Consider the following 14,537-nt stretch of genomic DNA (forward strand, 5'->3'; position numbering starts at 1 on the left):
CAGAGATCAGTGAAAGGCACCAATTCTTAAGATAACGAGGTCAAGACCACAGGTAAGATTTTACATCTAAAAGGGAACAAAAAACTAAGATCAAAATTTGTTACTAGATAATCCAAAGGGTATCAAAATAATAAACAACTCTTATCTGAATCAACTTAAAATTCATTTCAGATTTGTTTTTTGAGTTTTGGTCAGATTTCATTCTTCGGTGAACAACCAGACCGTGAGCCTCAGACTAACTTGAATCTTAAATACATGAAGTACTAATATGCATTCAAGAATACATGCATTTTGTCAAACTAGTTTCAATGCACTGTTAATGCCCCTGCATGTCAGAACCAATTGAGTATTTTGTTCTGTGACTCATGGGGTATGATCATTGACATCACACTGTCAGTGGTACTTATTTCCATTTTAATAAGATTTTCTTATTTCTCTGCACAGCTTTTGATAGTCTGTAACACTGTGACTCAACCTGGTCACAAGCCATTTAACGTCCATTCCAAATGTGTCCTTCCAACAGTACTTCAACTATTTTCCTTTATATTGCCTATTCAAGATGATACCACCACCTTCACAGAGCAGAACTGAAAGCTATACATCAACAGGACAGGAAGACATGAAAAAGCTTAAACCATGAATTTTAAGGAGAGAAAGAAATTAGTTTTGTAACCATCAAAATAATTAACAACTTCAGTAGGTTGTATTCTAAGTCCTAGCCATTAAGGATTTGAGGAACCTTCTCTCCAAGATTAGTAACTGCCAGCTCACATTTCTGTTGCCAAATGACCTTCAGGCAGAAGCAGCTACGCTTTTTTTTAGGGCCAGCTAAGTAAAAACAAATGGAGAGATGTTCACAAACAGAAAGGGGCCAATACTTAAGACTGGAAACGCTCTGGTCACAGCTAAATTCTACATGAACACTGCTAACTCATGCACTTCTACTTCAAAAGGAATATACAGCACGAAGTTAACTACAGTATCCAAACTTACATAAAAACACATCCACAACTGTCTAACTTTTACAGCTCTGCATGAATGGTTATACTTTGCATCATAGTAACAATCTTACGAACTGAGACCAAATAAATGGAAAAAAAACTTTGGGAGATCTTAACACAAACTGTTAGAAAGCAGAGAAAAGACATAACAAAAATGGGGAAGCCAAGACTACACAATCTTAAGTCTTCATACTGCTTTTTGAATCCATACTTCATAAATCTGTGGAACTCATTCAACTACAAAACTTTAGGTAGAAAAATAACTGTAGATCTTGTCTTATGTGTTATTAACATGTACTAGTATCAATTGTTTAGTCAAGATACAGTGCAATACCTCTTTTGAAATAAACTGCAAAGAGTCCAAATAGTAAGAAACAAAAGTACCTTATGCCTGGCATTTTATAGTAACACAGCATGGAATTTTATTCATGGAGTTAAGTCAGAAGAGCTACTGTACTTCCAAATGGAACCCAACTTAGTTCATGGTAACTTCAAACACAGCCAAAGTCCTCCAAATGAGGCAAGCAAGAAGCAACAGTTATCTAGATCTCAAGGAACTCCTATGCCTTCAGAATACAAGTCTTAAATATGATCACAGCATTTTCATCCGGTAAAAGAATAAGCCAAAGAAAGAAAAATAAATGTAAACCAAGTTTATTTTGCTTTTAAGTAGTGTTCTTTAAGCACTACAGCATGGTAAACAATGTAAATTAGTATAAGTCATCTCAAAAGCCAGAGGTTGTTTTTTTTTATTTTATGAGTTGTTAAAAAGATGCAGCCTATTCTAACAGGATAAATATTTTAACCATTTCACTTCGAGTTAATGAAGGCTCACAAATGAGCAACACTCCTCATTGAGGAAAACAAAAAGCTGTTGTCGACAAAGCGACAGCACACACACAAAACCAAAAGAACTGTGTAAAAATAACTAACTGTACTGTGTTCCCATACTCTTTAGAAGTTGCTTTACAATGGGATGATATGCACATGATCTTGCTGCAAACTTGCCATACAACTTGCAAATACACGTAGCCTAGCCTTACCACTCAGTCCAAAAAAGCTGCTAACTGATCAAAACAAATGCAGCACTATAATCCTCTGCTTAACAATTAAATTCATTCTGTTTTACTCATTACCTTTTCTCCTAGACTGCAGGACAGACTAGAAAGAAAATTACCCCGAATTAAAAATCAATACTCTTACAGGAAACTGTATTATTTTGCAATATAGTCTTTTACAAGTTATGTTTTGCCTATTTTTCCCCCTTAGCCACAAAATGGGCATGAAGTAATTACTTTGAAAATGCCTTAATTTTCAACTTCATGCAAATCTAAATAAAGATGACCAAACAAAAGCTTAAACAATGGAAGGATATTTCACAGAAAATTTCTTATACAAAAAACACATAAGAAAAAGGGCCACTAGGTGACATTTTAATTTACAAATTGGCATCATTTTGGTCAACAAATATCCAAGTGCCGTTTTCTTCTATCACAACAAAGTAGCTGTACAGAACGAAAACTGCAAAACTTGTTTTATTTTTTTAATCACACATCTCCTCAGGAATTTCATGTGGATTAAGGATGCCAGGTACAGACATCTGAAGTTTATGCTTCTCCTCTTGAGCCTGCCGAAGGGCTGTTTCTCTTTCCTCCAAGAATAAGTCTGATGTGTCTTCACCTGCAAATTCCTGTGTAATTCACACAAAATCATTATTAGTTTGCTGGCAAATGCTTCAGGCAGAGTAAAAAGCTTCCAACATTCAGAAAGATACAGAAAATATCTCCAATTCACACTCCCTGCCAGACTATCTGATGGCTTTGCTTTCTGTTCCTAAGGTCAGAATTAATAGAAAGGAATGCAAAATATTTTAATATTTTCACTATGTGTTACAGAACAGGATGCTATCTATAGTAACCCCAAATTCTAGCATTTTTTAAAATAAAAGCATAGCATTACTCTAGCAAATTTCAAAATGTCCCAATCCCAAGCAGAACTGAAACAATATCTGGTTAATAATCAACTTTTTTTCCTTCCCATTAGAGCAAGTTTTGCAGCCATCTTAAACAGGTGAATGATATGAACACCATAAAGCACAAGTCATGAAATTTAAGCCAAATTTATAAAATTCAATCACACTGAATCACACAGATGACACGATACAACACTGAGAGTCATGTAACCCATTTGACAGAGTTCTCACTACATTTAAACAGCTGCAAAATAACTTCTATCTCCTGAACAAGCGCCTAACCATCACTAAGTACTTCCCAACAATACATTCCTCCTAAATAATAATTTTTCATTTCTGGAAAAAAGCACCAAACATACCTTGATTTGGACCAGGAAATCCCTTAGGTGCTCCTTGAAGGCAGGAATATCCTGGTTTAAACTGAAGAGTCCTGTTACAAACAGCTTAACCTGGGCACTAACAGTAAACACATCAGTTAGTATTTCAAGACTAAAAACCCACTTAGAACTAATAAAGAAGCATGGCAGACTTACTCTTGCAGGTGAGGAAATGCAGATTTGAGAAGATTAGCAACATACTCCTGAATAAACATCTGGTTATTTACTGGATTTCCAGGGTTTAATGGAGTACTTATTTTTCCCTCTTCTACTAAGTTGAACATGTATGCAAGGATTGATGCATGCATTGTCAAACCTGAACGGATCAAAGTTATACATATGCCGTTATTACTCAGAACAGGATGTGTAACCTTATTTTGATGTTCAAAAGGATTGAATTAACCACCTCACACATGTTCTTACCAGCAGTATGTGAAGTGTCTGTTACAACTGAGAAAATGTGCTGAAGGATATCACAGAAATATGTCTGATAGAAACTCTGGGCAGCAGTCTCTTCTTGTGCAACATTCTGTAGTAGAGTATAAAGTATTTGAAGTCCTGGAAAATATGCAATAAAAACTGTTACCAACAGAACAATATTAAAGCCTCTGTGCTTGTTTTTGCCTTTTCCCAAAATGATACAAAGATTCCACGGAAAAGACAAGCATTACATGTTATGATTTTCTCAGGCAGTTCCTCAAACAGCCACTGGAGGGCTATAGCCACATGTACATGGCACACTTATTTTATTTGCATTATTAATGAAAGAAGGACAAAGAACCAAGCACATCACTTTATTGGTACTAGCAAAAGTGAGACAAACCCTCTACCAAAATAAATGTTTGCTAACTTAGGAAGACAAAAACTTTTCGTTTTTAGAATTGCATGAAAACATCATTACCTTACTAGGTGAAATGTAATGTATCTTCTATCCCATCCCTTCCAAACACTGGTAACAAGACAACTGGCTAAAAACTAAGTGGCACCAAGCCCAAGATACTAAAAAACAATGGGTTTGGAATCTAGAACTTTTATATAGCCTCTCCTTTTATCCTTGACAACCCTCATTCTGGAAGGCTTTTTTAATTACTCAAGTCTGTTGAATGACAGCTGCTCCATGACATTTCACTGTGAGTTTAAACAGCTTTCTGTTGTCCTACGGAAGTTATTAGCCACCTTCTCAACAATTCGAGGCATTTCCCTTTTCTTAATACCACCAGCTTGATCTCAGACGGCAGAGGTCAGCCCCTACCCAAATAATTCACTTTTCAGTAGTTACTGAGCAACTGTCTTCCTGAGGTACTAAGTCAAACACTGCAGGCAGCACAACAGTAGAGCTGGTAACACCAGTTTTAGCAGCAGCGAGCTATTACATCAGTTCAGCTGTTTCAGGAAAGTGCCAACCCTCACATCGAAAAGAAAGCAAAAACTGCAACAGTACTCTCTTAACAGCTACAGGAGTGAAACAGCATTCAAGCGTCCCACCCTATTAATATATACATGGCTGACAACTTCCAAGGTGAAACGGAATACTATTTTTGTGTATATGTAGTGCAGAATCATGTGACTGGAATGCTAAGTTTGAAGAACAAGGTGCAAGAAAACAGCATTCTACCAGAAAACATCTGGAAAACATTTCCATTTACCTGTATCTGCAACATTTCTCATTGTATGTTTGAAAGCCCAAATAATAGAATCCAGAACAAGTTTGAACTGTGCAGGTGGAATGGCCAGGAATGCTGGGAAGCAATGAGAATTTACAGCCTGGAGCAGCAAGAAGAAGTTTGTTCTGTGTTCAGGGTACTCTTCGAAGTCCTAAAAAGACAAGGGAGGAAAAAAAAATGAGTCACCCTTCCCAAAGTTACACCACAAGATCTTCTATCAAGCAGAGTGGGTCAACAGCTGACACAGAACATAATTTAAATCCCAATTTAAAAAAAACCTTAAATGCAAAACAAAGGTTACATTTCTTCCCCAAAGCTACACAACATGGACAGAGGCTGAGCCGTGTTTTGTCAGTACACAACTGGTACTCACAATCCACAGGTGGTCTCAACACTCGTTAAGCACCTATGTTGCTACAGGGGTTTGATTTCTGGTTACACACCCTACTGCAAAGTAGCAGCAATTGAGCTGGTAGTGCTCAAGTATTCTGCAAATATATACTGCACACCATAATGTTAGAACTGTATTACTGAGAAGTACTCCCGATGACTGATTGGTACTTATAAATTTTAAATGTTTATGAATTTTAGCAGTTAGTCCTACACTGCCATTTGACTGAAATACACTTCTGCTTCCACAAGCATGACATTCCAAGTCCCTAGAACAGAAAAATTACTAATTAATTCAATCGAGAGCTAAACTGAGACATTTTTAAGGTAATGAGATTAAGACATCCAACTAGACAGACTTCCGAACAAGTACATTCATTTGAGCAGAAATTTCTTCAAGTGCCACAAATGCACTTTGTGACTGTAAAAAAAAAGCAGGGAGATGATCCACGTCACACCATGTATGGAAATGATACTCAAAGAAAGAAGGCATGAACCCCTACTTAATTTCCCTAAGATGAAAGCTGTGTAATAACTATGTTCACTACATACTGCCTCCATTCATTGCAAGAAAGGGTTATCTTCCACTTAAAGATCTACCAACAGCTGAGACCAGTACTCTTATAAAACCCTGTTTTTTCTGTCTACAGTCACTACAGAGATGCCTGATCCTCAGTTTAAATATAAATACCTTGTTGATCATATTCAATGTGCACTCAAAAACAGCATCAAATATCTGAGGTATTTCAGCAGTAATGTGTCCACCCAGCTTGTTCACAATGATAGCCATAGTACTAAGTACTTCAGGTTCTCTGGCAGCTGGAACATTCCTCTGGTAATCAATGAGAACTGCATCCAACAAGGGAGGAACAAAGTTTTCTGCTACCTAAGTGAAAGAGCAAGGCCATGGTTATAACAGTGCAGCTATTGAACAAAGTCTCTATCATACAGTTTATAGCAAAGTTTGTTATTTAGTTACAGGTTCCTAAGGAAGTTGAAATTATACCCTTCCATAAACACCCTATTCTCTGTATCCATCCACCAGGGCTTCCAATATGCTTCTCTTAAACCTCCGGTGACTCCCTTTAAGATTATTCTCAGCTACATTTAGCTGAAGTATCTCTAATGTAGATCAGGCTTACCTCTGCCCATACTTTCTCCCTTGTATTTTACAGATCTCCTGAAGCAAGTTCCTGGGACCAACTGATTCAGTTAACAGCATAACAAAACAAAACAACAACAACAAAAAAACCAGAATTCTTCCTTATTCTTACAAGTTATTTGTATAAAATAGATCTGCTTACCATCTGAGGATCATTGGACCTGCTCACCCAGCCAGAAATTAGTTTTAAAGTTTCCCTTTTTACAGTCCTCATGCTTCTAATCAAGGGCTGCTTTGTTACCATTTCACCTGGAAAGTTTTAAATCTTCAGTTAATCAGGGAAGGTATAACAGAAATAGTAACGTAAATTGGTATTATAAAACATTTTTATATCCCAACTACTAAGACTTTAATATTAAAGACTCCTTCTGCATATCATGAGGCAATCTACCTCCCAATTCTAGCTCCACAGCCATTGGGCATTACAAGACTACTGACAGTACCCTACTTAAGATTTCAAAAACAAAATGGCAACTTACTTTTCAAGTAAGTTACATGAATGTGTTAATTCTCTACCTGAACTGAGCTTACATTTGGTTCTTATTAAGTGATGGGAGGGAGAAAGTTCCTGTTTTCACCTAGGAGAAGTAATCCTTCCACTTGTCTTCATGTGTAAAGTACACACTTATCCTTAAGAAGTCTTATCCTTAGTTCAGTGTCTAACTCCCCAGTGAATGTAGTCTCATCAGTGAAACCTGATCTAATCAGCTGCATAGCGATACAACCATTAACAGTACACACAGAGAAAAAACTAGAGTGCACCCAGAAAAAGAAAGGTAATATCACTTGTGCTGGCATCAGAGCCACATCTGGCAAGACAGAGCTATTTGAGAAAACATACTCCGAGGCAACTGCAACCACAACAGTAACTAATCAAGTAAGCACACCAGGAGTACAGTCATAGCAAATGCTTCCTAAACTTCACTGTTTCTGACAAGGACAAACTGTGGCCTTTAGCTGCAGAATCAGATGATGTTATTTTGCAGTCAGTTTTATTCTGAGTTCTCAGAAGCTACTTCAAGGTCAAAGCACTGATCAGTAACCAAGTTTAACATTCGTATTTCCAAATATCATTGCATGCACTGGCAAGAAAAGTGGTTATAACACAGAATCCAGTAACTGGCTAATCTAATCTTGTAATGAAGCACATTCTGCTGAGATACTATAAGGCCTTAATTTATCTAGGAAAGATAGGTAATTGATAATTCCTTAACTACTGCAAACCTGGTTTATCATGACTTTCAGGCATCTCCACTAGAGTTACCTCTCTGTAATAAAACTATTTAGTAGCATTGTGTCACAACAGAACCCTTGCCACCATCTTTTGAAAAAATTAATGATTCCCTTTAGAAAGTCTTTTCATATTCAAAATTAGAGTAAGCTAAAAGGATACATGCTACAACTTTGTATCAGCAATATCCCTATTGATTTTTATGTAAGCATTTATGGTGCTTTTCATCTTTCCTAAAATTTCTTTATAGGTGTTGTTTCCTCCCTCCTAAATCAAGAGTTATTTGAATAAAACATCTTGACAACAAAAAAATCTAAGCAAGCACTGTCAGTCCTCTACTTTCCCAAACAATAAAACAAACACAATAAAATTAGCCTACTTGGAATGTACTTTGAAACTTGCTAACATACACTGTTAACCCCCATTTTCAGGAAAAATGTGGAATTTCTTACCATTAGCCTGAATAGCTGCAGAAATATTTTCACTTAGGCACTTGTACACATTGAGCATATCTAAATAAATTCTTCCAAGCTGAATCACAAAGGGGTGGCCAACTGCTTTACATGCTCTTACATTGGTTTTCAGAATGCTACCAAGCTGTTTAACTGTTTCAGGATCCTTTAGAATATCAACATTCTGTTAAAAAAAAGAGTTAATTTTGTTCAGTGAATAAAACTGCCCTTTAGCTTTCAATGTTTAAGTGTAAGCTCAAATAATGATCTTACACAGTATTAAAGAACATATTATTGAAATTAACAGACTTTATACATACTGCTGTTTACGTCATGGCACTTGCCACTACCTCAGAGAGTCACGATAAAACTTCAATTTATTTAGTTCTGCTCTTCTGTAGAAGTATTTTTGCTAGGGTCACACAAGTATTAGTCTAGTTGAATTAAGAAAACTAAGGGGTTATTAAGAAGGTGAAAAAAGAAGTGGTCCAAAGTGTGCAAAGGTTCTTGTTTTAATAAGGGAAATCACTGTGAGCAAAGTAACGGAAGCTTGCTTAAGTTTCAGGATCTTAATTTGATTAACTCCAAATGCAGTGCAAGACTGTTGTTTAACGTGTGGAGATGAAGTATTTTGAAAAGACTGAAAGAAACGGAAAAGACAAAGATGCACTTTAAGAGAATGATGGAAGAGAAAGGAGAAGAGTGAACATTATTTTAGTATTTTAATTTCCCTATTACTCAGAAAGCTCACTTCTAAGCCAGGTGAAAGGAAGCCTTGAAAAAAACTATTGAAACATATTCCGTACAGTAACAGAAAACCATCCTTTAAATCAGAATAAAACTAGTTATTATTTTGTCTTTTAAGTCTCCTTTCTCAAAACAACTTCTAGTGTCATGTCAATCACTACTTTCAGTGATTTAATAAAGTCCACCACAGCTAGGTACACTTAATGTCATCTCATGTGAAAATTAACCCAGGGTAAGAAAAACATTTAGCAGGTTTTCTTTACCTCAACACAGAAAACAATCAGAATTTATGAGCTTACTTTTGTTGCCTGTTGAATTATACTGTCCCATACTTGGTTAGGGAGCAACATGTATTTTTCTATCAGATGCTCCTGCACGCTCTGGTCTGTCTGTGCCCCAATCATGTATCCTACTGCTTCATAGAATGTATGCACCTAGTTGGAACAACAAGAAGTCAAAGAGGAAAGTTAAAAGGGAGAAAGGAAAATTTTACACTCTTTTGAACTAACACATAGTGAAGGCTGAAAACGGGCTCCACTAAGTACCTTTTTCCCCACTTTACAAGATCTCTGTTCTTTCCTTAATATCATCATGTATAAAAGTAACCTCCATCCTCTTCCCTTACAAATTCACTATACACATGCCAGAACCTTTAATTTTTTAGGAAGCTCAGACATACACTATTTAACTTTTAACTAAATAGTACTAGGCATGTTTCAACTGTGGATGGGATTACACCACTGCTTTAAGCACCTTTTTCCAAATGCCAGATCCACTCTGCCCAGTTTCAGTACATTATTGCAAATCTCAGCATGTGTTGCACCTGCACACTACTCTTTCACTTCATGAGCTCTACCTTTCTTAAAAATAACATGCTTTTGGATTGCTCCTCCCTTCATAAACCCAACAGGTACAGGATTACTACTATAGTAATGTATTACTTCTTCCCAAAGTAGAACCACAAACTAGATTCAGGGTCTTATTTACTTGTTAAAATATTCCACAAATCAAAATTCCAACTAAATGCGTGTTAATTTTCCTTCCAAGCATTCCAAGTGATATCTCAGTAACGCAACCTAATCACGCTCATAACTAAGGAATGTAATTTGAGCCTCAAAAGCCACTACTACACTTCAAAATGAAGTAACTTTTCATTTGTCTTTAAGAATCATCCACAAAACTGAATCTTACCTGTTGTGGCTGAAGGTCACAGATAATTGTATTAATATTGTTCAAGATTTCATCAATAAATGGCATGACCTCTCCCACCTGAACCTGAACAAAATGTCGGCGGCATTTTTGTGCTATTTTTATGAAGGTATCACAAGCCATGTCCTGGACGCCATCATGGGTTTCTAAATTAAATCATATCAATTACTGCTTTGTATTTCTCTCTCATACACATCCATGTATGAACATCAAATTTTCTTTTTGAATAATTAAAACATCAAGTGGAAAACATATTTACCATGCATAAATTCAAACAGCTTGTTGACTACTGTCTTCAAAAATTTCCAGTGAGCTCTCAAAAACCTTGGGTATTGACCTACTATGTACATTATATTTGATGCAATAATGGCTTTATTGTCTTTTCCTCGCTTTTGTTCACAGAGTCCCAGGAGATCCTGTAACATAACATATTTTTTGTTTCCTTTCCAAGTTGGTCCAGTTCAATTAAAAGCACTGCAAGTATAAAATCCTAGAAGGAGCTACATTCAAGATAAACTTTATTGCCATAATAAAGCTCAAAGTCCAAATAACAAATAAAAAAACTTCAAGTGGATGAAGACTGAGGTGATTCCACTTCTTAAGTTTCAGCAAAACTAGAAACACCATGTTTTCAACTATGGAAATCTCCATTTTAAATACAGCAAAAGATTTCTGCAGGGGGTACTTCAACAAGCCTCACAACACTGAATGCTGACCAAGCAGCTGCTATCAATAATAGGCTTGTGAAGTCATATGATTTTTTAAAGTGACATCCATGACTCTTGCAAAAATGTTTCTTCCTGCACCCTTTCCATGCATGCATTTACAAAAAATTTTTTTGTAAAAATTTTTGTTTGATCAACAAATGTATGGAACACGCAAATTAGCAGGGTGCTAGCTACTGAATAACTTGGACTATTTTGCCCTTCTCCTTTATTTCATAATTAATCTCTCTTCATCTCTTCTGCATTCCTGAAGAAAAACACTTCATCATACACTAAATTTTATCCCTGAGTATTTCACCATGGAAAGACATGTGGATTAACGCACTACTCATGGCTAACCAATTAATCAGCCTTAATTCTGGAGGTAACATTTCCCATTCATTTTTTCTTATAAAATTGCTTGCCATACAAGGTATCTTACTAACAACATCAGCAGTATTTCTGTGAATTTAGTTTCTTGAGCATAAAATACTGTGACAAAGCTTTTAGTTTTGCACCATGATACCTTAATTACTGTAACAAGGAATCTTTTTTCATCTTCTTCATGCATTGCACCACTGATTGAGCCTATAGCCCAACAAAGAGTATTCAAATTTTTCCACGACCATTCTGTTCCATTCACTTGATTATGAAGTTTTTCAGTCATAATTCGCTCCGTGTCTGCATAATCCAGATGCGTAAGGTAAACTGAAAGATATCAACATTGAAGAGGCACATTTTAAAGCAACAACCTGGATCACATCTCCACAAGCAAAGTTAATCTGTTTTAAGAACAACTAAATTGTTAGGTAAGTGCAATGCTTCTTTCCTGACCTTATGACAGAACAAACAAAATACTTGAAAATAAACGTGTTAAAACTGTGTTTTAAAGACAATTTTATGGGAATTTGTTTGTTCCAAGGGATCTCAGCAAAACAACACATGCAAACAATATAAAAAAAGGCTAAATCAACAAATGTTTCTCATACAAGTCAAATTGGTAAAGTTGCCAAATTAAACTATTAACAAAATGCATACATACTGATGATTCATATAGAATTTAGGATTGGCTACCTATGGGGGACATTATTTGGTGTGTAAAAAGTCGATCTATTTTCTCTTGCTCTTTACTTCAGTGTCATTAAGTCTGGTAGTTGCAATAACCCAGTGAAGTTTGTTCTCCTAAACAAGTGTAGATGGGAAGATTTAACTATCACAACTCAGACACTTGCATCAGCCCCTAATAGGATTAGTGTCTCTAATATAAAATTCTAAATCCCAGCAAGTCAAAAGCACTTTAAGGTCAGTTTCAGAAACAGATTTTTACCATGCCACAGAATACAGCTTCCACCACATTCTTTTATTATTTTTTTTTAATTATTTTTTTTTTTAAGTGAATCTTACACGTAATACATTGTAAGCAATAGCTAACACCAGAAAATCAGATAGTAATTAAACCGGCATTTCCATATAAATAATCCTGTATCTGGAAATATTACCAGTGTTCAGGACATACAGTAATAATTTTAATAAACTAAGCATTTAATACAGTAAATAAATCAAAAATACTTTTTTCATGTTCTGTATTAAAAAATATTAGAACCATTCATCTAATGCTGGCTGTTCTTACATCACAAAGGTGACAGTTAACAAAAAAAATGCACAAACATTTAGAATCACACAGCTTTTCTCTCTCCACATTCATAAACCTGTTACTAAACACTGTTCCCTTAAGGCATTTGATAAATTATTATTTAGTATTTAAGATTTTATGCCCTAAATATGTAACAATTCTAAAACCCCACACACCCTCTAATTGCAGTTAGGACTCAATTTTTTTCTTGCCTCAAAAACCCCTAATATCACTACAATATATAAGAACTATCAATTCACTGATAAAACAGTCACAGTTGAACATGAGACTTAGCATGTACTGGTATATGCATACCAATAAAAAGTATACTTGCTACGTTAAATGCAATAAAAATCCTGGTGTTCTTCAGTGCAATCCCAGCTTACAGTTGGTTTTTTTCCTACATGATATCTAATTTATAGCAGCTTTTGTATTTTCATGCAATGTCATTCATTTTAAGACCTATGCACTCACTTCAAAAAAAGATTTCTGAAACTCAAGTTCAGGCTGCAATTTTGTGTTTTGTATAGAATACTATAAAAAATCTGAATTATTCAGAAGACCTACTGAAGGAATAAATAATTTTTGCTGATGAGTGTTTGGTCTACACAAGACTACAAGTGACAATATATAGCAAGTTCACTTCAGAAAAATCCTAATTTAACAGCTTTCTGACACAACTAAGGTTTCACTGGGTATGAAATATTTTGATAGAGGAATATTAAAAGGTGTTCTTCAGTGGCAAAAGGCAAGAGACAAAAAATTAAGTAGCGTATTACCACTTAACCAAGTTATGTAACATTACGTGATGCTGATGCACAAAGACTTAGAGCACAAAAATAACAGCTTAGTACACTTACCCAGTGTTTCTCGCATATTTTTATACAAGTTTATGGAATCTGTATCCTTCATGAATTCTCGTACTACTTCCCCTTGATCATTTTCCACAACTAGTACTTCTTCAGGTTTAGCCATACGACTAACCATTAGCAATCGAACCTGTATGTTGCAAAATGTTAAAATGGAATCAAACTGTAACATGAAGATACACATGGAGCTCCACAGGTGTTTCCAGAGTACTCTGTTCAGAAAGCCTGAGCAAAGGGTATATCCAGCACTTCATGAAAAGAGCTCACAAAATCCACAGAGACACGTTAACTAAAAAGCCATGAGGAACAGGACCACTTTTTACACACAGGTTTTTCCTCCTCCAGCTGTAGTACTCCAGCCTTTATCTATTTAACGAGACAGTTTGATACAGATTTTTTTATTAGTCTCACATTCAGAATAAGTATCTTCAAAATTGGAACCACCATATTAGTCTTCCTGTTGTCTACTGTTATCTAAGTATTTCTGCAACTGCAGCACATTGAATAATTAGACTTGAATTAATTACCAACTACTCAAAAAAGTTTTTTTATGTCACCTCTTACGTGAAGCAAAATCTCTAAATTCAGGACAGTATCTAAATCTTTACAGTGCCTTTACTTAAGCATGGATTACCTTGGACAGCACAGGCAAATAAAGCTGTCTCCTTGGAGGAACATCAAAGTGTTGACTTCCCGAAAGCAATGGAGAAGCAGATGTTGAAAACGGACTTTCCCTGTAGAGCTCAGCAGCTAAATGATTCCAATATTCAAGACAAATCTTGAAAATTTCAGTTTCTTCAACTTCTGATACCAGTAACATATAATGAAGAGCCTGGAAAAGTGTAGTTTAAATATCTGATTACTGACTATTTCTGCAGATAAAATGACACTGCTTCAAGTTCAGTTATCCAAACACTGATAAAACATCAAATTAACATGAAAGCTAGAAAGGAGGGACTAATACTGCAGTAACATTACTTATAAGTCAGGTTTCTGACTGGTGGAGCAAGTAATAAACAAAGCACCCTGTCAAATACTGTTATTTTCCAAGTGTGTATAAATTCTTAAACCTCTTGAAAAATGCCATAACCAAATCAGTCTGTCTGTAAGCCATCAAACTCAGCCT

At 35.7% G+C, this 14,537-nt stretch overlaps 1 protein-coding gene across 4 annotated transcripts in view; it reads right to left on the reverse strand.

The window, feature by feature from the left end:
* Window positions 1–1,639: 1,639 nt before the first annotated feature.
* XPO1 (exportin 1) overlaps window positions 1,640–14,537 on the reverse strand; it is a 38,944-nt gene continuing 26,046 nt past the window's right edge. For all 4 annotated transcript variants that reach the window (XM_051614590.1, XM_051614591.1, XM_051614589.1 and 1 more), the window contains 14 exons: window positions 14,046–14,243; window positions 13,403–13,541; window positions 11,436–11,617; window positions 10,465–10,621; window positions 10,188–10,351; window positions 9,296–9,430; window positions 8,250–8,433; window positions 6,709–6,815; window positions 6,096–6,290; window positions 4,997–5,165; window positions 3,774–3,908; window positions 3,507–3,666; window positions 3,333–3,429; window positions 1,640–2,691 (listed from right to left, as the gene is read on the reverse strand). In XM_051614590.1, coding sequence (XP_051470550.1) covers window positions 2,545–2,691; window positions 3,333–3,429; window positions 3,507–3,666; window positions 3,774–3,908; window positions 4,997–5,165; window positions 6,096–6,290; window positions 6,709–6,815; window positions 8,250–8,433; window positions 9,296–9,430; window positions 10,188–10,351; window positions 10,465–10,621; window positions 11,436–11,617; window positions 13,403–13,541; window positions 14,046–14,243 — 2,169 coding nt within the window. In that variant the 3' untranslated portion in view covers window positions 1,640–2,544. The remainder of the gene's footprint in view (window positions 2,692–3,332; window positions 3,430–3,506; window positions 3,667–3,773; window positions 3,909–4,996; window positions 5,166–6,095; window positions 6,291–6,708; window positions 6,816–8,249; window positions 8,434–9,295; window positions 9,431–10,187; window positions 10,352–10,464; window positions 10,622–11,435; window positions 11,618–13,402; window positions 13,542–14,045; window positions 14,244–14,537) is intronic.

Source organism: Apus apus, chromosome 3, assembly GCF_020740795.1.
Source record: "Apus apus isolate bApuApu2 chromosome 3, bApuApu2.pri.cur, whole genome shotgun sequence".
NCBI classification, from domain to species: Eukaryota; Metazoa; Chordata; class Aves; order Apodiformes; family Apodidae; genus Apus; species Apus apus.